Genomic DNA, 27,364 nt, shown 5'->3' on the forward strand with positions numbered 1-27,364 from the left:
TCCTGCTAAACTAAGGAGTACCCATATCCATTTGCCAGTATCATCTCAGTGAAAGAAAGTGAGTGGAAAACACTTGAGAAAAATCATTTTAATTTTCTTATCTGAACAAAGGTGATCCCTTTCAGAATAAAGTAGCCAGAATAGTTTTATAAAAACTTCTCTAGAAAGTTTTAATAAAGTAAACAACATAAACAGTAAAATTAATAGATTATGCCTAAAATAAAACAATACTCAAGTGTGGAAATATTAACCTCATGCTCAGAAAACAGAATTTATATATGAGGGGCAAGGTAAGAACCAGGGAGTAGAAATAAAATTTGCTTTTTGAGATTTTTCTTAACATAAATGCTTCATGCTCCCAAAGAACCCAATGATGGAACTTTAAAAATTATCTCATATTCTCTTTCATTTTAAAATACAACAACTAGATTATGGAACTCTCAAGTGCTATTAAGTTGCTTATACAAACCCAAAGTCATCATCATGACTTCAGGATCTGCACTCTTTATGTCAAGTGCTTTAATAAAGCAGTTGAGGGCCTCCTGTATTTTTCCACATTCTTTCAGTTCTTTTCCACGAGTTACAAGAGTCTCGTAGTCATCTGCAGCCTCCACTGACTTGTCCTGGGGCGAATCAACCAACACTGCACCTGGCAAAGGCTCAGGGACATCAGCAGAGGTCTGTAGGCTAGAATCTAGTGGTTTAGACACAGTTAGCCCACTGAACTTATTTTCTGAAGACATCATTTCTCTAGAAGGACCCTCTTCTGTATGTTCTGAGTCTTCATCACTGCTTTTTTCTTCTTCCCAATCATCTTCAGCACCCTCTGTTTCACTGCTGTTGTCAAATCTTTCCTCCATATCCTCCACGTGATCTAAAACCACATTAATCAGAGACCTCCTAGAAGCCAGGGATTTTCTTGAGTTTATAGACTTATTTATACCATCGGATATCTTAGGTGAAAAGAATCCTCTAGATAGACTGGTGTCATTTTTAGGAGTTGAAGCATTAAACTGTTTCACAGATGAGAACTGAAAGGGAGATGTGTTGATTGGACTTATGTTTGAAGTACCTTTAAAAAAATCATCCTCATCATCTGAAACAATCCTTCTAGATTTGCTTCTGGATTTGACATTAACTACTACTACTGATTCATCATCTTTCTTATCAGAAAGATCCAAACTGGGATGTGTGTTGCTATGCACAGACTCTGCTGTAGAATTACCTACAGAGCCACACAAGCTATTTTCATTCTCAGCATGCTCTAAAGACTGGCTAGAGAGATTTTGTCTATTGTCTGTAGAGTCTTCCAGAAAAAGATTGAAATCACACATATATTGTGAAGATGCTAAAATTTCCCTTTCTGAGTTGGCCTCATTTACTTGAGTATCCTGCACTGCACTATTGGATGCCAATGAGTCATCAGATAGTGCAATAACAGATGCATCCGATTCTGTATTTTTATTTTCACTTGTTATGGGCCAGGGATTAGAGTCTTGTAAAATCTCATCATCCTGTAGATCTAGATTCGGCCCAAGATCAGCTTTCATGGGTTGGCTAAGTAAATAATTAAAACTTCCCCGGGGGCTCTCTTGCAGTGCCTCTTGCTCAGGCCTCTCTTGTGATGCCTCTTTTTGCAGAGCCTCATTTTCTGTTTCAATGTTTTTTGCTGTTCCCAATAATAAGTCAGTACAAGTTCCTTCAACACTTCCCATCTCTTTGGGTAATGTAGCTACAAAGTCAGCCTCCAGTGTATTTTCATGTGGGTACTTACTATCTTGCAGCATGGTAACGTTTATCTGTACACTGGAAAGATCTTGTGTGTCACTCTCTTTGGACTGTTCATTAATGTTTATATTTGCCATTTGAAAACTGATATCTTCTTCTTGGGTAGGATGAATAGTTAGAAGAGGAGAAGGCAGAGGCTGTGGTTTGTTCAATTCAGGGCATTTCTTCTTTGTTTGAGAAGGAAACACGGATGCTTTTTCCCATGCCCCCTCATTTCCAGTTTGTTGTTCCATCCTATTTTGAGACTCAAATTCAACAAGGAATTGAGCTTTCTGAACTCTTTGTTGAATATACTGAGATTCTTCTATCACACTGACCTCCTCTTTAGCAGACATATCACATGTGTACATCAAATCATGGTCTGAGATTCCAGCTATCCCCAGAGAGTGCAGGTAGGTAATATGTTCATCTAGTTTCTTATCAGATCTCCTCTGAGCAGCATGCAGAGACTGAAGCTGCAACTGGGTTGCAGAGTTCTGAAAATCCTCAATTGTAAAGAGCTCTCTTAATTCTTGTTTACTGAAATAGCGGAATGGGTTCTTCTTATCACCAGTTGTTTGTCTGATTAATGAGTCCTTGAAAACCTGTCGTCTGTATATTTTTTCCTCTACAGTCCCACAAGTGATTAGCCTATAAACCACAACATTTTCTTTTTGTCCAATTCGGTAAACTCTATCCACAGCTTGAGCATCAGTTGCAGGGTTCCAGCTTGGGTCAAAAATGATCACTCTAGTTGCTGCAGTTAATGTTAAGCCAACACCACCTACTTGAGTGGTAAGCAGAAAAACAGAGTAATCTTTATTTTGCTGGAACAGGTTAATTCTTTTTTCTCTTTCCAAAAGATGAGTAATGGTGCCATCGATACGCAATGTCTTAATGTGCATATTCTTTAAGAGGCGTTCAATGATGTTTAAAATTTTTCTCAATTGGGAAAATACCAGAGTTTGATGTCCTTCATCTCGCAGTCTCTTCAGAAGGTCCATTAAGAATATCATTTTTCCAGATTCTTGCCTCAATGTATCATCAGTTACATGATCAATGTTGTCCATATCTGAGGAATCCTCTTCCTCACTGCCATCTTGAGCAGAAAATTTGCCATTCCCTAGATTGAGCAAACAACGAGCCCGTGCAGACAGAAGCCTAGGATGATCACACAACTTTTTCAGGACACCTAGCTCAGCCAGAGGTGAACGGGTCTCCGTCAACAACTCCTTGATGTGATCTAGAGACACAAATTTCCTGTATATTTCTTCTTGTAAAGGTACAAGACGTATCCAGATGATTAAATCATTTTTCCTGGAAAGGGAAGGCATTTCACAGACGGCATCAACACCTGGATTCTTCTCAATAAGTCTGACTTCTGAGTTGCATGACTTTTTTTTCTGTACTTCTTCTTTAGTCCTCCTGAGAAAATAAGGTTTTATAATTTCCATTAAGCTTTCAGATATTTTAAATCCCAAGGCTTTCTCTCCTGGGGTAGCATCCTTCTCTCTTGCTCTAATAATAGGATTTTCATACTCCATTTTAAATGTTTTTAATGTTCCTAGCAGGGACCCTTGGCAAGCAAAATCAAATAGAGACCATAGTTCTTGTAAATTATTCTGGATTGGAGTTCCTGTGAGGAGGATGCGATTACGTGCAGGGACAGCACGAGCACATATTGCTGACTTAGTAGATGAGCTTTTTATTTTATGTGCTTCATCAAGGATGACATAGTCCCACACAAAATTTTGGCCATTAAAGCTTGAAAGCTGCTGCCAATTATTGATTAACATTTGGTATGTAGTGATTATGACACCATTCCTTTGCTGAATCCTATTGAGGCTTCTAGTGCGTACATCCTTGCTAGGGCCATGAAAAGTTTTGACTCTCATTCCTGGAGCCCACTTGGCGAATTCTTTTACCCATGTGCTAATGATATTAGTTGGCATGATCAATAGCACATGGTTCACAAGTGAAGCATCAAACATACCAGAAAGGAAAGCAATAATTTGAACAGTCTTCCCCAATCCCATATCATCTGCCAAGATACCCCCTTTTCTTTTTTCTCTGTATAGGCTATAGAGAAAAGCTATGCCTTCCTTTTGGTGCTCAAAGAGTTGGTTGTACAACTCTCGATAAAGCAGCAGGCCAGAGTTGCACACATCTGTAAATTCATCATCTTCTTGTTCTGCCAACTCCTCCATGGCTTCCTGTAGCTTTTGGATTCTGCTCATCAGCTTTTTACTGGGAAAAATGTCCTTTGCCAAATTGAAAAGCTTAAATGCTTCTTCCAGATCTCCATTTTTAGTTGCTTCTTTGGCCTCTTTCACATATCTACAAAAAAAGGTTTAAAAAATTATACAAACAGGATTAGAAAAGACTGAATATTCAGTCTAAAAACTCTTTCGAGTCCACTTAAGAATCCAAATTTTAGTTGGGCTTTTAATATCTGAGATTCAGGATGGGAAAGATTAATATAGAAGATGCCAATGGAAGCTGTTATTGGGCTGGGAATGTCACTCAGTGGTAGAGCATTTGTCCTAAAATGTGTGAGACCATGGGTTCCATTCCCAGCACTGCAAAAAAAGGAAAAAAGAAAGAAAGTTGCCATCACTCAAGACAAACAAAAATCCACTGTCATTACCAGCAACACTTACCTTCAGGTACAAGTTGTGAAAACATAAAATGCACAAAGGTTATTGATTGTATGGAATTTTAAAAACTGCCAATATAAGAATTACAGAGCAGCAAATCTCTGGTGGGGGGGGGGGGCGGGAGGGCAAGAAAACCTTATAGTTTTCTTCGTCCATCACTGGTGTCAGGATTTGGACCAGTCAAGAGGTGTCCTGCAAAGTTTCCTGTATGAGTAGGAAGCAAAATAATTAATTATGAGAACTGGAACCTAATTAGTGGATTAATCCATTTGATGGATTAATAATTTGAAAGGACTAACTAGGTGATAACTATAGACAAGGAGGGCATGGCTAGAGGAGGTGGGACATTACAGGTACTCCCTGGAAGGGTTCATTTTCCCTGTGGCCTCTTCCCCCTTTCTCTCTGCTTCCTGACCACCATAAGTAGAGTAGTGCTCTTTTGCCACTCCCTTCCACCATGATGTTCTGCCTCACCATGGGCCCAGAGCAATGGAGTTGACAAATGATAGACTGTACTACTGAAACTGTGACCCAAAATAAACTTTTTCTTCTCTAAATTGTTTTTTTTTGTTTTGGTACTGGGGATTGAACTCAGGTTGCTTAACCACTGAGCCACATCCCAGCCCTTTAAAAAAAATATATATATATATATATATATATTTATTTAGAGACAGGGTCTCAACTGAGTTGCTTAGGGCCTCACTAAGTTGCTGAGGCTGGCTTTGAACTCATGATCCTCCTGCCTCAGCCTCTGAAGTCACTGGGATTACAGGCCTGTGCCACCACACCCAGCTTGTAAATTGTTCTTGTCAGGTATTTTGGTCATAACAATGAAGATGACTAATCCAACTGGCTACTTCTTCTCTATGTTCTTCCTCCCAGAGGACTCAGTCCTAGGACTTTTCCTTTTATATTTCCTTCTTATATTCCATCCCTTATATTTCGCAGAGTTTTCATTCCCACATACGTGCTCATGATACCCATATCACTCTCCAAGGCAGAGCTTAGGCACAAGCTCTAGTCTAGAACCATATTCCCAATTGCCTGCAAGTTATCTCTACTTAAAAGTCTCACAGGAGGGGCTGAGGTTGTAGCTCAGTGGCAGAACACTCACCTCGCATGTGGATGGGACTGGGTTCTATCCTCAGCACATCAAAAATAAAGTAAAGGTATTTTTAAAAGTCTCACAGGCACCTCAAATTCAATTCATGCCAATTTAAAATCATTATTTCCCCTCTAAATACATGTTTCTCCAATTTGTATGGTAATAAATAGTACCTTTCACTTGCCTACCCAAGCTTGAAATCTGAAGACTATCCTGAGCCCCAACCCAAATATGAGTTATCTTTGACCTCTCCTCTTCTTTTCTGTCCCTCCCCAGGCCAGGCAGTCCCAAGTCCTACTAATTTTATTTCCCATGTATAACCTCTTTCTCTCCATCTCACCACCACTGCCTGGAACCCCAACTTCCTGCTCACTGGTCTCCCTACATTCACTCTTGTCCTCTTCACTACATAGTCTACTTAAGAGTCAGCAACAGTATCATGGGACTGTTTACTCTTTAGAAATAGTCATTCTCATTTTTCTACAGAATTTCCTGGAAGGTCTTGTAAAACAGATTGCTGGGCCCCAATGTCAGATTTTCTGATTCTTTAATAAGGGCCAAGAATTTCTATTTATAAAGTTCCCAGTTAATGCTATTGCTTCTGGTCTAGAGACCACACTTTAAGAGCTACTTTGATACAGCTCCAGCCTCACCTGAGGTTCCTCTAAGATACCTTCCATCCCTACCCCATGCCCCAAGTAGATTAATTGTTCCACCTCAATACTTCCCATTGTGTATCTCTACTGGTGCATTTAACACACAGTATTAGAATCACAAAATAATTTAACTGTATTAAAAACGTATTAAAACACCTCACTGAAGGGAGTTAGGAGGTAGGGTCCTTGTATATGTAATCAAATTAAGATGAGGTCATACTGGATTTGGGGGAGGGGGCACTAATCCAACATGACTGATGTTAAAACTGGGACACAAACAGAGAGTGCCATACAAAGACGGTATCAGAGAATGGGGTGATGCATGTACAAGCAGAAAAGCTTCAAGGATTGCTGGTATTTCAGAAACTAGGAAAGAGTTGTTATGCTCGAATTTGGGACCCCCAAAAGACCACCAGAGACCCATATTGATGTAAGCAGCAAAGAGGTGTTTATTGTGAGCTAGCTCAGTTCTTCGCATGCACACAGCAACAGGTGACGCTGAGAGGCCCTGAGCCCAGGGTCTCCAGCAGTTTTATACACACTTTGGGGAAGGCAGGGACCCCCACATACATCATAGCATCTCTTAGGAAATCATCACACATCGCGGGAAAATCAAACAACAACTCTAAAACTTGATTAGCACATTCACTGGCAGGAACAAGTTGGGTAGGGGTGATTGGTTAGTGCAAGAGGGGGATTTATTTGAACTGATTGGTTTAGGCACGAGGGGTGTACGTGCTAAACTACATGGTTTCCCTACATGTTATCAACCACCATAAACTACTGGGAGGGTCATCTGGCATCCCAGGTATTTTCCTGGTCTCATGGTGATTGGTGGCTGCTAGGGGGTTGCTATGGGTGCCCACTTAGCCTGACTGAGTCAGGGACACCTGGCTCAGCAGATCTCTCCTGTTATTTGTAGATAAACAAGGGTATGTGCCTAGGAGTGCTCTGTGGGTCTTTCCAAGGACAAAGGCCACGCCCCCTTCCTTAGACAGGATTTGCTCTGAGGTAGAGGTTGGTTTTTCAGAGTCATGCAACAAATTCTCTCTCTCAGCCTCCAAAAAGAAACTAACCTGGCTGACACCTTGATTTCAGACTTCTAGCCTCCATAACTGTGAGAGAATAAATTTCTGGAATTTTAAAAACTGGTAAAAGCAGAGTGCAATGGTGCCCACCCATAATCCCAGAGATTGGAGAGGCTGAGGCAGGAGGATTACAAGTTCAAGATCAGCCTGGGCAACTTAGGGAGACCCTGTCTCAAAATTTAAGAAAGATCTGGAGATGCAGCTCAGTGGTGGTAAAGCACCCCTGCTTTCAATCTCTGGTGGCAAAAATAAAAATAAATATTGTAAAATATATAACAAAATTTACCGTTTCAATTACTTTTTTATATATAAGTATACAATGACATTACATTCATAATGTACAACCATTATCACTATCTTTCTCATCACCCCAAACAACTGTACACATTAAGTAACAACTTCCCTCCCTCCAGTCCCTAGTAACCTCGCCTAGTTTAGATCTTTCATATAGATAGAATCATAAATATACGTCCTTTTATGTCTGCCAGTTGTGAAACAGATAACTGTGGGCTGCAAGATTAAAGGGCTGCAGGCACTAAAGTTCTATATCTACTATAAACTAATTCAGTATTGTTTCTGGTGAATTTTTCATTTTAGCTAAACATTATCCCAAAGGACTAGTCAGGGTATTAACCACCAAATGTTCCCCCAAATAATGAAAGTTTTTTTTTTTTCCTGTTGAGAGGCATTGGCTGGTATGATCCATCTAGATGCCAAGGCACATCATCTGCTATAATAGAAAAAAAGATAATTTTGGTTTTGGCATAATTACTAATTAGTTGTTTTTTCCAGAATAATTAGCCATATTTGCCCAGTGACCAAAAGCAGCACTGAAATTTTCAGGTCTACATTACAAAAGAGGGGTTGTAGAATCCTGCCTGATTTTACTCCCTTTGAAACAAGCCTTGCTCCTCCTACCTGCATATATTATCTTTCTGGCAGGATATAAAGGACCTGAAGGGGCAGTAAGAACACTGAATCTCTTCCACAACATATACCTTGATCCACATAGTTTTTGTCTGTGGAATCCAAAGCCATTGACAGGTAATAAATACTACAAAGTCTTACATGGTTTTAAGTGATTGTACTCATAGGTGAAACAACGTAGCTAGCATTAAGTCCCAAATAGAATGTTGTGCAGAAGCCTATCCTAAGAGACCCTGGACCACCTTAAACTGAATATCCATGATTTATATATTTTCCTATATACATTTTATAATTCATAACTCAATGTTACTTGTCAACCTAATGGTTAGGGGGTAAAATCCATCACCAGGCCAGGCATGATGATGCACACGCCTGTAATCCCAGCAACTGGGGAGCTGAGCAGAAAGATAGTGAGTTTGAGGCTGGCATCAGCAATATAGCAGTACCCTGTCTCAAAATAAAAAATAAAGAAGGTTGAGGATGTATCTCAGTGGTTAAACACTCCTGGGTTCAATCCCCAATATATATAAAAAAAAATCATCACCAGAATAAAGTGGCCGTGAAAGCTTGCTTAGCAGGGGAGTGGGGAGGACCAAAAAACAAAACACAATAGCAACCATATTCCCTAATACTAGCAAATACCTGAAATAAGGCGCTTTATATCGTTGTAGAAGATTCTAGATTCTCAATTCTATTCAATTGACCTATATCTATATTTATACAAGTACAAAACTGTCTTAACTACTGTAGCTTTGTTCTAAAATTTGAATTCAGGAACTGATAATTTTGTGTTTTTCAAGATTGTTTTGGTTACTCTGGATCCCCTGAATTTCCACAGGGATTTTACTATGGCCTGTCAATTTCTGTAAAAAGGTCAGCTTGGATTTTTTAAGATATGGCATTGGAATTTATGTAACACTTGGAGAATATTGCTATTTTAACAATATTGTCTTCCAATTATGAATAGCAAACATCTCTCCATTTATTTAGGACCCCTTCCATGTCTTTCAAGGATGTTTTGTACTTTTCAATGAGTACTTTCTTGGATAACTGTATTCCTAGCATTTTATTCCTTTTGGTGCCATTGTAAAAAAATCTTGATGTCTTTCTCTGCTATGTACAGGAATACAAGTAAAATTTGAATACTGATCTTATATCCTGCAACTTTGATGAACTTGTTTATTGATTCTAGTTGTGTATGTGTGTGTATGTATGTGTGTGTGTGTGTGTGTGTATTCACCAGGCTTTTCCATATAAAAGATCACATCAAGATAGTACAAAAAGGGGGGCTGGGGATGTGGCTCAAGCGGTAGCGTGCTCGCCTGGCATGCGTGCGGCCTGGGTTCGATCATCAGCACCACATACAAATAAAGATGCTGTGTCCGCCGAAAACTAAAAATATTAAAATTCTCTCTCTCTCTCTCTCTCTCTCTCAATAAATAAATAAATAAATAAATAAATTTTAACCAAAGATAGTACAAAAAGGGGATGTAGGTCAGTGGTAAAGAAAACACTTGCCTTGCATGCTCAAGACCCTGGGCTTGATCCCCAGAACCACAGAAAAAAAAATGCTACAAGAAAGGAAAAGGTATAGACCAATGTTTCTTATGAACAGAGATGCAAAAATCCTCAACAAATTATTAGCAAACACAGTTCAGTAGCATATTAAAATGACTATACAACATGACTAAGTGGGATTTAGTCCCAGAATACAAGGATAGATCAACATATAAAAATTGATCAAATTAGGGGCTGGGGATGTGGCTCAAGCGGTAGCGCGCTCGCCTGGCATGCGTGCGGTCTGGGTTCGATCCTCAGCACCACATACCAACAAAGATGTTGTGTCCGCCAAAAACTGAAAAATAAATATTAAAAAAAAAAAAAAAAAAAAAAATTGATCAAATTAATAGAAGGGAAAAGCCACATGATCATCTTGACTGATGTAAGAAAAGCATTTGACAAAATTCAACACCCTTTCATAATGAAAAAAAAACACACACCTCAATTAACTAGGAATAAAAGGAAACTACCTGAACATAATGAGACTCATATGTGAAGAACCCACAGTAAACATCATACTCCATGTTAAAAGACTGAAATCTTTTCCAGAAAGAAAGGATGCCAGTTATCACCACTTCTATTCAACATATTGCTGAAAGTTCTAGCCAGAACAATTAGGTGAGGAAAAAAAATAAGTCTCCAAATTGGAAAGAAGTAAAATTATCTGATTCCAGATGATGAAAACACATACACACACATAAAAAAAAAACTGTTAAAACTAATAAATAAAAACTAATAACTGTTAAAACTGTTAAAACTAATACAAACTAATAAAGTAGCAGGATACAAAGTCAACAGCCAAAAATCAATTGCAATTCTAAATACTAAAATGAACAATCTGAAAAGGAAATAACAAAAACAAATACATTTATAATAGTATCAAAAAGAATAAAGTAGCATATTGTTAGGTACATTCTACTGTCATGTGTATCTAAAAAGAACAAATATAAATGAAACAAAAAAATTTTAATTTTTAAAAATAATATAATAGAGGGATGAGGCTTATTGGTAGAGCACTTTCCTGGCAATCATGATATCCTGGTTAGGGTTAGTCAGAATATAAGTTTCAGTTAGAAAGGTTCTGGTGATCTGCACAGCATGGGGACCACAGTTAATAATAATGTATTATAAATTTCGAAATAGCTAAAAGAATGGATTTTTTAAAATATTTTTTTTAGTTGTAGATGGACACAATACTTTTATGTATTTATTTTTATATGGTACTGAGACTGTGAGGGCTTCACACATGTGAGGCGAGCACTCTACCATTGAGCCACAACCCCAGCCCAAAAGAATGGATTTTAAATGTTATTAAAAAATGATTTGAGGTAATAAATATGTTAATTAATTAGGCTGAAACATTCATAATGAATATACCTGTCAAAATTTAACAGGGCTATTTCTGTGAAGTTGTCCTTAGTGGAGTTACTCTCCTTACCCATCCCATTTTCACCACATTAAACCTTAGGTCCCTTTCCCTTTGTTCAGCTTCTAAAGAGAAGCCTCTTCTAAATGATTAAGATGTTAAGTGCTAAATCCTTCTTCATACTTGCAAAACCCAAAACACCTGATGACATTTGTAACACCTCTCCTTCCTCTTTAGTTCTGTATCAACTAACACAAAGAACTCCAGGAGAGTTGGGGTTGTGGCTCAGTGGTAGAGACTTGCCTAGCATGTGCAAGGTACTGGGTTCTCAGCACCACTTATAAATAAATGAATAAATAAAGGCCCATCAACAACTTAAAAAGAACTACAGAAGCTAGCTAGCCCCAAGAGGTTGAAGTCCATTGCCAGAAAATAAAGGATTGGGGGCTGGGGATGTGGCTCAAGCGGTAGAGCGCTCGCCTGGCATGTGTGCGGCCCGGGTTTGATCCTCAGCACCACATACAAACAAAGATGTTGTGTCCGCCGAAAACTAAAAATTAATATTAAAAAAATTCTCTCTCTCTCTCTCTCTCTTTAAAAAAAAGAAAATAAAGGATTGAACTGGGGATGCAAATTGTAAAGCACTTGCCTGGCATGTCTGAGGCCCTGGGTTTAATCTCAGCACCACAAAATAAAATTTAAAGGAATAAAAGAGACACAAGCCCTGGGAAACTAAGGTCCTGCCTTGCCTTGCTCCTCCCTATTGAACTCTTTTGCACCCCCAACTCCCATAATGGAGCCTTGAGGACCTAGTCCCTCCAACTTCTTCAAGAATAAACCATATTCTTTTCTACCAACTCTCACCTCCTGAGAAATTGGCCTTCCAGCATCAGGAAAGTGAGACTTAAGTTGGGAACAAAACATCACATTGTACCCCACAAATATATACACTATTGGTTAGTTAAAAATAAAATAGAGCTGGGGTTGTAGCACAGTGGTAGGGTACTTGCCTAGCACACGTGAGATACTGGATTTGATCCTCAACACTACATAATACAAATAAATAAAACTACTTCCTGCCAAAACTTTAAAACTAAAATAGGGGAGCTGGGGTTGTGGCTCAGTGGTAGGGTGCTTGCCTAGCATGTGTGAGGCACTGGGTTCGATTCTGAGCATGTACATAAATGAGTAAAACAGAGGTCCATTAACATCTAATAAAAATTTAAAAATAAATAAAAAAATAAAATGGGGGCCAGGCATGGTGGCGCATACCTGTAACCCCAGTGGCTCGGGAGGCTGAGGCAGAAGGGTCACAAGTTCAAGGCCATCCTCAGCAATTTAGCAAGGCCCTAAGTAACTTAGTGAGACCCTGTCTCAAAATAAAAAGGGCTGAGGCCACGCAGCGTGGTACACACCTGTAATCCCAGTGGCTCAGGAGGCTGAGACAGAAGGATTATGAGTTCAAAGCCAGCCTCAGCAATTAAGTGAGGTGCTAAGCAATTCAGTGAGACCCTGTCTCTAAATAAAATACAAAATCAAGCTGGAGATGTGGCTCATTGTTTAAGTTCAATCCATGGTACCCAACCCTCCAAAAAAAAGGGCTGAGGATGTGGCTCAGTGGTTAAGAGTACCTGGCTTCAATCCACTGTACCAAAGAAAAATTACTGAAAGTAGGAAAATCAAACATGCTTCCTGAGATGATGCAAAAAGAAATAATCAGCTGGGCATAGTGGCACATACATGTAATCCCAACAACTTGAGAGGCTGAGACAGGAGGATTACAAGTTTGAGACCAGCCTCAGCAACTTAATGAGACTCTGTCCCAAAATAAAAAGTGAAAAAGGGCTGAGGATGTAGCTCAGTGTAAAAGAACCCTTGGGTTCAAACCCCAGCACCTCAAAATCAATCAATCAATCAATAAATAATAAATTACAAAGCCTCATCAATAAAATATTCTTGACAAAAATATTGAACTCTAATCTTATCAAACCTTTAGATTTAAATTACAGGAGATAAAGGAATAAGCTAAAGACACTGCAAGAAAGCCATCAGGCTAACCCAAATCATTGGAATAGAAATAAAGGGAGGAGGCAGCTGTCCTTCATTAAGAGGCTTAAGGAATGGGTGTGTAGCTCAGTGGTAGAGTGCTTGCCTAGCATGTACAAGACCTTGGGTTTCTTTTTCTTTTTCTCCCCCACCCCAAGCCCCCACTTTCATTCAGTACTGGGGATTGGCATGCTAGCACAGAGACCAACCCCAACCCTTTTTATTTATTTATTTTTAAAATTTTGAGTCAGTGTCTCACTGAATTGCTCAGGCTGTCCTCAAACTTCCAATCCTCCTGCTTCTGCCTCCCAAGTGTGGGATTATAGGTGTGCACTACAGTGCCTGGTTCAAGCCCTGGGTTTTATCCCTAGAACTGTGAAGAAAAACATTAAAAATTAAGGTTGCTTTAGTGCTGGAGTTGTCGTGTAGAAGGCCCTGAGTTCAATCCCCAGCACCAACCACTGAAAAAGGGGGGGGGGGGCTTAATAAATATAACTAAATTCAGTGTGAACCTTCTTTGAATCCCGATTCCATAAAAACAATGATAAAAATGATGACATTTGTAACATTTGAAAAACTAAAAACTGGCAATACATTAGATGATATCAAGGAGTTTATTTTGTTAGGTGTGATATGGTATATTACTGTTGTTCTTTAGAGATATTTCTTAGTATTTATGGGTGAAATTCCGTGACATTTGTTTCTTTTTATTTTCAAAATTACATACCATGTACATACAAAATAATCAAAAATTTGTTCACTAAACCCAGGTCAAAAAAAATAAAATGACTAGGGCTGGGATTGTGGCTTAGCGGTAGAGCGCTTGCTTAGCATGTGCGGGGCCCTGGGTTCGATCCTCAGCACCACATAAAAATAAATGAATGGAATAAAGGTTTTGTGTCCAACTACAGCTAAAAAAAAATAAATATTAAAAAAATAAAAATATATAAAATAAAATGACTATCACACACTCAAAACTCCAATCTTTGGACAGCTCATATACACAGACTTAATTTATATGTCTTGGTCCAGCAATCCATCAGATCATCAATTGGGTGCAAGACTTGCCCACTTTTTCCTTCCCTCTTCATGGCTCTTCAGACCTGATGCTCTCAAGGTTTCAGATCCACAGCCCTATTACCATCTAAACCCATTAGGGATTTGGGAGGAATTCAAAATCATTTTGAGATGAGAGCCAGGTGTGCTTGTAATTCTAGCTTCTCAGGAAGCTGAGGCAGGAAGGATCCCAAATTCAAGGTCTGCCTGGGTGACACAGTAAGACCCCATAAGAAAAGAGATTGATCTGGGTGCGGTGGCACATGCCTGTAATCTCAACAGCTTGGCTTGGGATGCTAAGGCAGGAAGATTTTGAGTTCAAAGCCAGCCTCAGCAACTTGGCAAGACCCTATCTCTAAATAAAATATTTAAAAAACTGGGGCACTGGGGTTGTGGCTCAGTGGTACAGCGTTTGCCTAGCATGTGTGAGGCACTGGGTTCAATTCTCAGCACTGCATATAAATAAATAAAGGTCCACTGACAACTAAAAAAGGAATGGGAATGTGGCTCAGTGATTAAATGCCCCTGGATTTAATTTCAGGTATTAAAAAAAACAGAAAAGAAAAAAAATTTGAGATGAATGAAATAACAGGGCTTAGATTACTGACAGGTATTCACCCTTTCCAAATAAACTGTTTCTTAATGAGTTTCTAAACTCTTCTTGACCTTAAATGCCATGATCATACTAGGTAATTATTTGTATTCTCAGACTTTATGACTCTGCCAGATGCCTCAAAGTGAACAATATTTTGGAAATGCTTCTGGACAAGGTAGGAAATCAAATGGCAGCTGAGAATCTATGGAATACAGAAACATGAGAGCACAGAAACCACCAAATTGATGAGAGGTCAACAGACACTTAGTTTTAAAACCTGCAGAGAGCCACCATCAATGGTAACTGAGGATCTATAAATTTTAAGAGCCTGAAGTGAGGACTAATCATCCTTCTATGCATGAGGACAAAGGGAGATGGGGATAAGGGGGCAGGTAGTTGGTCATCAATGAATCGCGTTTTTGCCAGTTGTCATGGTGTGCCCTTCAGGTATTCAAAGAATCTTAGAAGATCTGAGAAATCAGAATCTGAGCAGAAGTAGCCAGTGAGGCAGGACAAAAATCAGGGATAATTTATGGGTTTCATGACAGAGTAATCAAATCTTGTCAAATACTATTGGTCAAGGAAGATGAGGATTGAGAATTGACTGTTAGATTTAGTTATAAGAAAGTCATCAGTGGGGCTGGGGTTGTGGCTCAGCGGTAGAGCGCTCACCTAGCATGCGCGAGGCCCTGGGTTCAAACCTCAACACCATATAAAAATAAATAAACGTGTACAACTAAAAATAAAAAAATATTAAAAAAAAAAAAAAAAAAAAAAAGAAAGTCATCAGTGACCTTGACAAAAGCAATTTGACTAGAGTGATAGAGTACAAACCATGATATCTGTATCTTCAATTATGATGTAAAGTGAAGAAAAGACATGGAACAATAACTGGGGTGGGAAGTAGAATCAAGAGAGGGATTTACTTTTTTGTAAGAGATGAAAGAATCATGGGATCAAAGTCCTTATACCTTTTGCATAAAGACAGGGGGTTATGCGGAGAGCTTGTGCCTTGGCTAGGAACATGGAGGATTCATTCACAGTAATAGGAGAAAAGGCAGAAAATAGAATGGGAACAATGCTGGGAGGTGGGTTGACAAGGAAGAAGCTTGAGGACATTCTCTGGGTTTTTTTTTTTAAGATTTTTTTTAAAGAGAGAGAGAGAGAGAGAGAGAATTTCAATATTTATTTTTCAGTTTTCGGCGGACACAACATCTTTGTATGTGGTGCTAAGGATCGAACCCGGGACGCACGCATGCCAGGCGAGCGCGCTACTGCTTGAGCCACATCCCCAGCCCCAAGGAGGACATTCTCTGTTGATTGCTTCTATCGACCCAGTGAAATTGGAAGCAGGTTCACAGACTCAGAGAGATAAGAAAGGTGTTATGGGTATGAAAAGCAAGAAGGTATGAAACAGGAATATACTAGAATGAATGACTGAATACATTAGAGAAATATGATTGTAAGGTATTATTAAGGGCCTACTTGACATTGATAATTACAGATTTCAAGTGAGGCCCATCAGCATGACTGTCTCTTCAGTCATGTTCATCTGCATAGGTTGTAGCTGGATTTCATGAAATGTTTTTTGTTTGTTATTATAGTACTGGGAATTGAACTGAGAGGCACTGTACCACCAAGCCACATCTCCAGCCCTTTTTCTTTTTTGAGACAGGGTCTCATGAAGTTACCCAGGCTAACCTCCAACTTGCAATCCTCCTGCCTCAGCCTCCAGAGTAGCTGGGATTACAGGCATGTGCCATGGCACAGGTTTAGTGAAGTATTATTAGTTTCCTATAGCTGCTGTTAGAAATGATCACAAATGTAGTGGCTTAAAATAACACAAATATTCAAATAATCCTATGCATCTATGGATTCTGTATCCTCAAATTCAACCAACCATACATTGAAAATATTTCTACTGTAATCCCAGCTACTCAGAAGGCTGAGGCAGGAGGACTGTAAACTCAAGGTCAGCCTCAGCCATTTAGAAAAACCCTGTCTCAAAATCAAATAAATAAATAAATAAATAAATAGGACTTAGGATATAGATTTGTGGTAAAGCACACCTGGGTTAACACCCAGTGTCAAAGAATTCATATTTGGAAAAAAAATTGCGTGTGTACTCAATATGTACTGACTTTATATTAGCTATCATAAGTAATCTAGAGATTTAAAGTATAGGGGAGGATTGTGTAGGTTATATGCAAATACTGTGGAATTTTATATGATGTACTTGAGCATCTATGGAATTTTTTTATCCATGGGGGGGTCCTGGAACTAGTTCCTGCCATACCAATAGACATTATCTTTTATCCTGTGGTTCTGTAGAAACCTGAAACAGGTCTTTCTGTGCTGAGAAAAAAAATAAGTATCAGCAGGACTTCATTCCTTTGTGGAAAATGTTTCTTCTCTATTCATCTTGTAGGGGCCCCCATTTTTTGGATCATGGCTCCTTTTTTACAAGTCAGCCATAACAGGTTAAGTCCTCACAAGGCATCAGTCTGAGCTCTTCTTCTGCCCCGTTTTTTTAACTTTTAAGGACCCTTGTGATGACATCTGGGCTCACTCAGGTATTCAAGATAATCTCCCTATTTTAGGGTCAGCTGCTTAGTGTCCTTATTTCCATCTTCAACCTTAATTCCTCTTTGCCAATAAGGTAACATTAACAGGTTTCAGCAACTAATATGTAGATATCTTTCAGAAGTCATTATTCTGCCTACTACAGGAAAGTTGTGGTCTTGCAAAGCAAATAAAATGAAATGAGAGGGGGAAAAAAGGCTGAAGTTGTATGCAAGTAAGTCTCTATAATTATTGATTCTAAACTTCAAGTTATGTAAGGAGGGAAGTGAAGACCTAAGCAGCATGAACAATAGTGAAAAGACTGAATCAATAAACTATACAGTCCCAATGATATGAAAGAGTTGGTGAAATCAGCAAACTGGGGGGATAAGGTAGAAGTTTGAGAGAGGAATGCTTAAAATTTAGATAATGGAGGTAGAATTAAAGACAGATTCTATTACTTATGCTTGATTGTTGACAACTTTTAAGTTCTACATCTCCTTCTTCCCCTTCTGCCCCACATCTAAGCAAGCTAAAAAGAAATCCCAATTCTTTCTCTTTTGGCACCAGAGGGAAATTCAAACTTATCTTATCCTACACACAGGAACCTTTACCCCAGACCATAACCACCATTAAAAACCCCCAAGCCTATATCCTTTCCCTGCTTTCTCAAGAAACCTGCCCTGCTTTCCTCCAGAAAAGGAATTCATTATGTGCCTAATAAACATCTTATACTTTCCTGATTGTTTTAATCAGCATTTTCGCTGATATGACTAAAGGACCCAACCGGCACAATTGTAGAGGAGAAAAGGTTTATTTGAGGGCTCACGGTTTCAGAGGTCTTAGTCCACAGAAAGCCAGCTCCATTTCTCGGGGCTCAAGGTAAGGCTGAGCATCATGGCGGAAGAGTGCGGAAGAGGGAAGCAGCTCCCACTGTGGTGATCAGGAAGCAGAGAGAGTCCGCTGGCCAGATACAAATATATAACCAAAGCCACGCCCCAATTCCCATCTCCTCCAGGCATACCCTACCACTTCAATTATCACTCAGTTAATCCCTACCAGGGGATTAAATCACTGGTTGGATTAAGACTCTAACAACCCAATCATTTCTCCTCTGAACCTTCTTGTGCTGTCTCACACATGAGCTTTTGGGGGACACCTCACATCCAAACCATAACACTGGTTGTATGTGGAATCAGCAATCTTCACATCTGTACCAAAATTTTGAGTGGAGGTCCATCTTGGTCTGTTTTCTATTACCATAACACTTTTCTGGAAGTCCAAGAGCATGGCACCAGCACCTGACCAGCTTCTGGTGAGAGGCCCCATGCTACTCTATGCATGATGGAAAAATGGAAGAGGAAACTGCACAAAAGAGAGGGAGGGGACAAAAGGAGCAGATCTTCTCTTGTGAAAATTAATTCCTTCATGAGGGCAAAGCTCCTATGAACCCAGCCACCTCTTAAAGGCCCCACCACCTCTCAATACTGTCAGACTGGCAATTAAATCTTAACAGAGGTCTGGGGATGTAGCTCAGTGGTAGAGCAAGCACTTGCCTAGCATGTGAGAGGCATTGGGTTTGATCCCCAATACTACACACACACACACACACACACACACACACACACAAATTATGTAGATTGTTTCCTTCTGAAAACAAAACTAGGATAAATCATATATACACATATGTTTAAACAAACACACTTTTGCCCAGTCATGCAAGTGTATTTATACAAGAAAATACTAGATTTCTAGCTTCAAAAAGTAAACTATGCCAGACTTGGCAGCGTTGTAATCCCAGTGATTCAGGAAGCTGAGGCAGGAGGATCCCAAGTTCAAGCCCAGCCTCAGCAATTTAATAAGACCCTGAGCAACTTAGCAAGATCCTATCTCAAAATAAAAAAATTAAAAGGGCTATAGCTCAGTGGTAAAGTGCCCCTGGATTCTATTCCCATACCATCCCCAAAAAGGCAAACCATATATCCTAATTTTTTTGTGGTACTAGGGATTGAACCCAAGGTTGTTCTACCACTCAGCTACATATGCAGCTTTTTTTTAATTTTTTTTTTTTTTGAGGAAGGATCTTGCTAAGTTGTCCAGGCTGGCCTACAACCTGCAATCCTACTTCAGTCTCTTGAGAAACTAGGATTACAGATATGCACCAACGCACCCAGCTATATATCCTAACTTCTGAATTAACTCAGTTATTTAATTAACAGTCTGAGAAAATATGGATAACTGGTTAAAAATGTACTGTTGATTGGAATAAAACGGGTGTGGTTTTCTTAAATGGCAATTAATTAATTTGTTTTTTTCGAGATAGCATTTTGCTATAATGCCCAGGCTGGCCTCCTGGGGTTGCTGGGTGCAGTAGTGCAAGCCTATAATCCCAGCAATCCAGGAGGCTGAAGCAGAAGGATTACATATTGGAGGCCAGCCTCAGAAAATTACTGAGATCCTGTCACAAAAAAATTGAAAGAGTTAGAGATGTACTTCAGTGATAGAGTGTCTTTGGGGTCAATCCCTGGAGAGGTGGGAGATTTTATTTGGCAATAAAAAGAAATGAAGTAATGATACACATTACAATGAGGGTGAACCAATGAAGTCATTATATTAAGGGAAAGAGGTTGGTCACAAATAATCATACTTGATTCCATTTATATGAAATGCCCAAATAGACAAATCAGAAAGAAAGGAAGTAGATTAGTGATTGACTAGAGCTGGGAGCAGGAAGAAAATGGGAATGGTAGCTTAAATATATGGGGTTTCTTTTAAGGATAATAAAAATGTTCTAAAATTGATTGTGATGACTGACATAAAACTCAGTGAATAAACTAAAAGCCACTGAACTGTACACTTTCAACAGGTAACATATATCAAAAAAAGTTGAGAGGAAAGGAAGAAAGCTATGCAGAGGGACAGTGCATAAAAAAGTCCCAGCATATTAGCAAGAGAACAAATAAGCAAGAAAATTCGAGGATAGAGAATACTAGAAAACATTATAAAACTGGGCATGAGGGGCTAGGGTTGTAGCTCAGCAGTAGAGTCTTTGACTAGCATGTGTGAGGCACTGAATTCAATCCTCAGCACCATATTTAAAAATAAATAAATAAAAGGCATCAAAATACAAAAATGGTATTAATAGCCATATAATTTTTTAAAAACTGGGCATGAGTCAGGCACAGTGGCACATGCCTATAATCCCCATGAATTGGGATGCTGAGGCAGAAGGATCACAAGTTTGAGGCCAGCATCAGCAACTTACTGAGACCCTGAGCAAAAAATAAAAAGGACTGAGGATGTGGCTCAGTGGTTAAGTGTTCCTGGGTTCAATATTCAAAACAAAACAAAAAAAGGGCATGTTGGCCCTCGCCTCTCGTCCCACCTACTCAGGATGGTGAGGCAGGAGGCTTACTTGAGCTAATTCCCATGAATTTGAGACCAGCCTGGGCAACATAATGAAACCCTGTCTCAACAAAACAAAACAAACAATAACAACAATAACAAAAACACAGAATGTGAAAAAAGAGAAAGCCTACAAGATTAAAATGGTATATGATAGAGAAGTTGAATAGACAGTGTGTGGTATTACAAAGTCAGAAACAAAATTGTGATGGAGAATGTTTCAAAAGAGTGTTCTGACAGAGAGTGTTATGAGAGATGTAAGAGGAAATATATGTAACAAGAGACTGTGTGTGTATGTGTGTTTGTGTGACAGAGTGTGTGGGCAACAGGATATGTGTGCTGGCACACACAGGGAGAACAAGCCAGTGAGGAACAGAAAGAAGGAAAGTGAACAAAACACATGACATAGAGAATGGGCAAGAGAATGGGTGGGTGACTGACATCCTAGAAAGTGGGGGAGAAAGAGACTGGTGACAGAAAAGCAATCGAGGGGTACAGGGGGGGCTGGGATTGTGGCTCAGTGGTAGAGTGCTTGCCTAGCATGAGCGGGACCCGGGTTCGATTCTCAGCACCACATAAAAATAAAGGCATTGTGCTGTGTCCATCTACACCTAAAAATAAATAAATAAATATTTTTTTAAAAAAATAGGGGTACAGGGTAGGCAAAGGAGATATAAGGGTGGGTGATGGTGGAGTGGGGAGTACAGATAGAAAGGGGGTAAGAAACAGAAAGCAACAACAAAAAAAAGCATGGAGGACAAGGAAAGAGAACACATGAGAGGGTGCCAGAGAAAGTAGGCAACACAGAGTGGGCAGATGACAGAGAGAATAAGCAGGTGATGGGGAAAAAGGTTAAATGACAAAGAACAAAAGGAAAGCAACAGAAAGAAAGAGTGGGCAGTAGAGAGAACTGGGTGATGACGGAAGGGTAAGCAAACCGAATGAACATATTGGGCAGAAGAGAATAAGAGAAAACACAACTGAAAAGCAACAAGAACTGGGTATGGTGGCACATTACTGTAATCCAGTTGCTCTGGTGGCTGAAGCAGGAAGATCCCCAGATAAAGGCAAGCCTTGGTGCTTAGCAAAGCCCTAAGAAGCTTAATGAGACCCTGTCTCAAAATAAAAAAATATGGGCTCAGGATGTGCTTCAGTGGTTAAGCACCCCTGGGTTCAATCCCAAGTACCAAAAGGAAAAAATAAATAAATTTAAAATTAAAAATAAAAAAGGCTGGGGATATAGTACACTGGTAGAGTGCTTCTGGGTCCAATTCCCAGTACATCATTTTTTTATTTGTTCTAATTAGTTATACACTTATAGTAGAATGCATTTTGACACACTATACATAAATGGAGTATAACTTATTCTTCTGGTTGTACATGATGTAGTCCTATATGCACATAGGATATTAATGTCTAATGCCCAGTACTTCTAACTATCAGAATAAATGAATGGGGCTAGGGATGTAGCTCAATGGTAGAGTACCCCTAGGTTCTATCCCCAGTAACACAAAAGATATAACAAGAGAGTGATAGACAAAGTGAGCAAGGGGAAGTTATAGAGAAGGTAAGTGACAATGAGAAAGAGTTAACAATAGAGTGCAAGCAGGTTAAGTGACAGAGCCACAGTAAGTAGAAAAGAGAGAAGATCGACAACAGAAAGAGGTTGGATGACTCTCCAGCCATTATTTCTTGCCTCTCAATTCCAAATTCACCCCTCAATGCCTGTTCTGTGATAATGAATAGAATAAACTAGCACCTCTCATTTAATCAGAACAATGGCAAGCTTCTCAGTAGAGGGCACTAGAGGGACACTGCAGGAGGAAGGGGTTCTCTAGAAGTTTCCAGCTGCTACAAATAAAAACAACATCCTGTGGTGCTGAGAGCCATAGCCAAGTAGGAATGACGCATGGCATTTTGGGTTGAAAGGTGACCCTGCTCAGGGATTAGGGTGGCTCCGGGTTTAGGGTGAATCCTGCTGGGAATAGGGGGGCTCCAGGATTAGGCTCCAGGATTAGGGCGGATCCTGGTGGATTAGGGAGTATCCTAATTGAGAGAATTGGTGCGCGGAGCCGAGTGGAGGTAGGGTGTTCACGGGAAGTGTGGGTAGAGTGTCGGTGAGAGTTCGTGAGAGTTCGGGAATAAAGAGTTGCTGTTTGAATCTACAAGGCTGTGTGGTGGCTCGGTTATTTTGTGCCCAGCCAGACTGCGGCACTGTGGAGCTCAGCTACAGCCACAGACCCAGAGCACCCAGATCCTTAATGACCCTGAAGCCTCCAACTAGGCTGCAGATAACTTACTTAAGCCTCCTTTACATGGAACCAGTTCCTGAAGTTCTCTTGCCGTGGTGCCCTCTGCAGGGCCCTGAAGCTCACCTGGGACTAGGCCTATGAATTGTGCATGCCTAGGCCACTAGTTGCTAATAGCCTACTCTCCCTTCCTGTACTCCAGAGGTTACTGCCTGCCTGTGTGTACTGGGACACACACCAGATACAGTCTAGGCAAGCAGGCACACTCATCTGTTATCCAAGGGGCTGCCCCTGGATGCCTCTAAGAATTCTCAACCTGCACCTGGGGAAAGAAGCTTTCTTCCAAGTTCACTCTTACCTAAATATTCTTCCTTAGTCCTAGGGTACCACTCAGAGTTTCCTCATACCTTACTTCATTCATCAGTTGGCATCTCATTTATCAGTTTAATAATTCCTTATATTAAAATTCCTGTTTTAATACACTGTGGTTTCTATCTGCTGACTGGACCCAGAATGATAATGACAGAGAAAGAGAGTAGGCCATGAGAGAAAGGCTGACAGGGAAAGCATTGAGAATAGAAAGAGAATAGGTGGTAGAAAGGCAAAAGTAGAGAATGGGTAATAAAACCAAGAGTGAGGAGAAAGGGGGAAGGGGTGATAAGAGGCCAGAGTGGGGAGGATGACAGAGAGACCAAAGGAGGGTGAGATGGCAGAACAAGCAAGTGGATGAACAGTAAGCAGGTGAGAGTGTGAACAGGTAGGTGTCAAGAGAGGTGGTGGATGACAGGGAAAGAGAGAAATAGAGACATAATATGAATGCTAGAGAGGGAGCATGAATGGGAGAGTGACAAGGTGGACAAGAGAGAAACTGGCAATCAGGCATCACCAAGAGAAACCATGAGTGACAGAGTATGCCCCAGAGCTGCTGTGAAAGAAGATGAAGGTGTGTGACAGCAAATTGCAGGGCTCTCTTTCAGTGCTTACACAGCAAAGACAGAGACAAGGAAGGAGAGGGATAGAAAGGGGAGAAGGGGAGAAAGTGTGAGAGAGAACTGTGCAAGAAGAGCAGAAATATGAGCAACAGAGGAGGAGATACTTTGTGTGAGTGGATTTGTAAGGACAGCAGAGACTGAGAACAATCAGGAGAAATAGAAGAGCAATTGTGATAGCTGATGGGTCATGAGAGATGGGGAGGTTGTGAGAGGGGGAACCAGGAGACAGGAAATGGTAGGGATTTTGAGAGAAGATAAGGATTGTGAGAGGAGGGGGGTGATTGCTGCAGGGAGGGGGTGAAAAGAATTGTTTGAGAAGGTTCAAGAAGGTACCCCTGGGAGCAAGAGAAAAGTGTCAGTGTGAGGCACAGTGGTGGGGAAATCATTTGCTTGCTTAGGGAAATGAGTGGTGAGGAGGGCTAAAGGTCCTAAGCCTCTTTATCACCATTTTCTAGATGAAAAAAATGAGGTTCAATATACTCAAGACACTTGCTTAAGGTCACTGAGCTAGTAAGAAGGGGACAGAACATAAGGCTTCATGAATGCTAGACAAGTGCTCTATCACTGACATACACCCCCAGCCCAGAGCCAGTAATTTGAATCTAAAATAACCCAACCTGGGCTAGGGATGTAGCTCAGTGGAGAGTGTTTGCCCAAACATAGGGAAGGGCCTGGGCTCAATCCCCAGCACTGAAAAAAGTAAAATGACCCAACTCTGAAGCCAGCACTCTACTAAAAACACAACCTCAAGCCTTCCTTAAGAAAGCCGTGTAAGCTGGGCATGGTGGCACGGGCCTGTAATCCCAGTGGCTCGGGAGGCTGAGGTGGGAGAACTGTGAGTTCAAAGCCAGCCTCAGCAAAAGTGAGGTGCTAAGCAACTTAGTGAGACCCTGTCTCTAAATAAAATACATAAAAAAGGGCTGGGGATGTGGCTCAATGGTCAAGTGCCCCTGAGTTCAATCCCTGGTACAAAAAAAAAAAAAGAAGAAAGAAAGAAAGATAGGGGCTGGGGATGTGGCTCAAGCGGTAGCGTGCTCGCCTGGCATGCGTGCCGCCCGGGTTCGATCCTCAGCACCACCTACAAACAAAGATGTTGTGTCCGCCGATAACTAAAAAATAAATATTAAAAAAATTCTCTCTCTCTCCCTCTCTCTTTAAAAAAAAAAAAAGAAAGATAGAAAGCAATGTAATGAATCCAAAGACATCAGCACCTTAAAAAATTTTGGTTTTAATAACAGAAATAGAATTATTCTACTGTCCCAATTTCTTTCTTTGTGCTTTTTTGGTTTTTGGTACTGAGGATTGAACCTAGGGGTACCCTACCACTAAGCTACACCCCCGGTCCTTTTTTATTTTTTTATTTTTTTAAATTTTGAGACAGAGTCTTGCTAAGTTGCTGAAGCTAATGTTGAATTTGTGATCCTCCTGTTTCAGCTGCCTGAGTAGCTGGATTTACAGGCCTGTGCCACTACACACAGCCCAATTTATTTATTTGTACCACATCAAAATTTAAAAACTTCTAAGCTGGGCACAGTGGCCCATGCTTGTAATTCCAGTGACTTGGGAGGCTGAAGCAGGAGGATAATCAGGTTCAAAGCCAGCCTCATGGTCTGGGGCTTAGTGGTAGAGTGCTTGCCTCACATGTGTGAGGCACTGGGTTCAATCATCAGCCACATAAAAATAAATACATTAAAAAAATTGTATCCATTTACAACTAATTTTTTTTTAAATGCCAGCCTCAGCAATTTAGAGAGGCCCTAAGTAACTTAGTGAGACCCTGTCTCAAACTAAAATATGCTTTTAAAATCGCTGGGGATGTGGCTCATTGATTAAGCTCCCCTGGGTTCAATCCCTGGTACCAAAAAAAATGTTTTTTGGTTGTTGATGGGCCTTCATATTTATTTATTTGTTTATATGTGGCATTGAGAATTGACCTCAGTGCCTCAAACATACAAGGCAAGTGTTCTACCACTGATCTACAACCCCAGCCCCTTTTTATAAAAATCTCTATACATCAGAGTTTAACTCCACTTTCTTTTAAACTTCCCTTGTGTCTTTCCAACTATGAAACAGTGCAGTTCACCTGAAAAATCCACTTGGAAAATGGACTGGCAAAGTTAATGGTGCTGTGTAAAGGCCCCTATGTTTTCACCCACAAGTGCTGGCAAAGAGCTCAAATGGTGAGGAGAAGCATAGGTAGCTGTGCTGTGCCCACAGTCTCCCACCCAACAGTGCTGATTTTGGAAAAATGAAAGTATTTATCTGTTGAGATCTGGGAAGCCCTGTAGGTTGATATTTCTGATCCTGGCTACTTCCTTTAGAGAAAAGTCCTTGTTTCTGGGCCTTGCTGATGGGTACAGAAAAAAGGGGATTCTTTGCATGGTCACCAGCCCATAAGGGTGGGTATCCAGGGGATTCCCTGTGGCCTGGATGCCCCCAGACAGATGATAAACAAGCAACCTGCACTGTTTTAGGAAGCCAGGCTGTTTTATGAGTAAAACGAAGGCATACTTGTGTCAAAGAAAAAAAAACTTCTGTGCATCTCATCCCTAGTCCTGGCGCTTGGTAGGTTGAAAAGACCAAAGGAGGGTTTACTTAATCAGCTGGAAGTTGTGGTTCTCCAGAAGCTCATAATGGAGGGTTATTTGGCCAACGGGGAGGGCGGTGTCGGGGATTCCAGAGACTAGGAATGCGATAAATGTCCAGAACTTATCCTTATTCCCTACTCCCATGGGAATGCAGGAGCCAGCCTCACAACGCTCGGCTTCGGCTGTTTGGACCCCTGGGAGGGTCCGAGGGCCACCCTAACCCCGCCTCGGCAGGGCCTGCGAGCTACACCCGCCTGGAGGCCCAAACATACCTCACGTACTGGGCAGTCTGCTCTGGGCTCAAAGTCTCGCCTTTTGCCAAGCCTTGGGAGAGCTCCATGACCCTCAGATAAGGTTCCAAGTATCTCCGCTGGAGCTTGAATTTCGCTCTCTCCCGCCCCGCGCAAGCTCAGTGCGCGTACGTGTGGCGAGAGGGGCCAACCGTCGGCCTCCAGACCCACCAATCCGTGGCTCGGTACTCTAGCTCCCCCCTCCGGAGCCCCGCTCACGATAGTCGTGCGCCTGCGCCTAGGCGCGCGGTAGCTGGGACGTCATGGTTGCGCTGCGCGGGAGGATTACGTCATCCTGTGGCCCTCCTCGCATTTTCAATTCAGTGCAAACCGGTACTGGGGAATTAAAGTGTGCACGTGCGCGCTTCGGGCTTGCCTGTGCTATCCTTGTGAGTAGAGGTGGCCTGATGTGCTCTCAGTCGTGATAGCGGCCTCTAGAGACCTCCGCCGTACCA

The 27,364-nt window shown here is 40.8% G+C and overlaps 1 protein-coding gene across 1 annotated transcript; it reads right to left on the reverse strand.

Moving 5' to 3' along the window:
* Positions 1-73: 73 nt before the first annotated feature.
* Ercc6l (ERCC excision repair 6 like, spindle assembly checkpoint helicase) lies at positions 74-27,073 on the reverse strand. Its single transcript, XM_046420231.2, has 2 exons — positions 26,892-27,073; positions 74-4,104 (listed from the first exon to the last, which is right to left on the reverse strand). The coding sequence occupies exons 1-2, from the start codon at positions 26,957-26,959 to the stop codon at positions 441-443; spliced, it is 3,732 nt and encodes a 1,243-aa protein (XP_046276187.1). The 5' UTR covers positions 26,960-27,073; the 3' UTR covers positions 74-440.
* Between the last annotated feature and the right edge of the window lie 291 nt (positions 27,074-27,364).

This window comes from Marmota monax, unplaced genomic scaffold (genome assembly GCF_021218885.2).
Source record: "Marmota monax isolate L192 unplaced genomic scaffold, Marmota_monax_Labrador192_F-V1.1 WCK01_AAM20220418_F8-fsc00364, whole genome shotgun sequence".
NCBI lineage: Eukaryota > Metazoa > Chordata > Mammalia > Rodentia > Sciuridae > Marmota > Marmota monax.

Excerpts from the sequence above, each read along its gene's own strand:
- Ercc6l (XM_046420231.2), bottom strand. The coding sequence starts at position 26,959 with ATGGAGCTCTCCCAAGGCTTGGCAAAAGGCGAGACTTTGAGCCCAGAG. Across the intron at positions 4,105-26,891 it reads CAGACTGCCCAGTACGTGAG|ATATGTGAAAGAGGCCAAAG; the intron begins GTATGTTTGGGC and ends CTTTTTTTGTAG.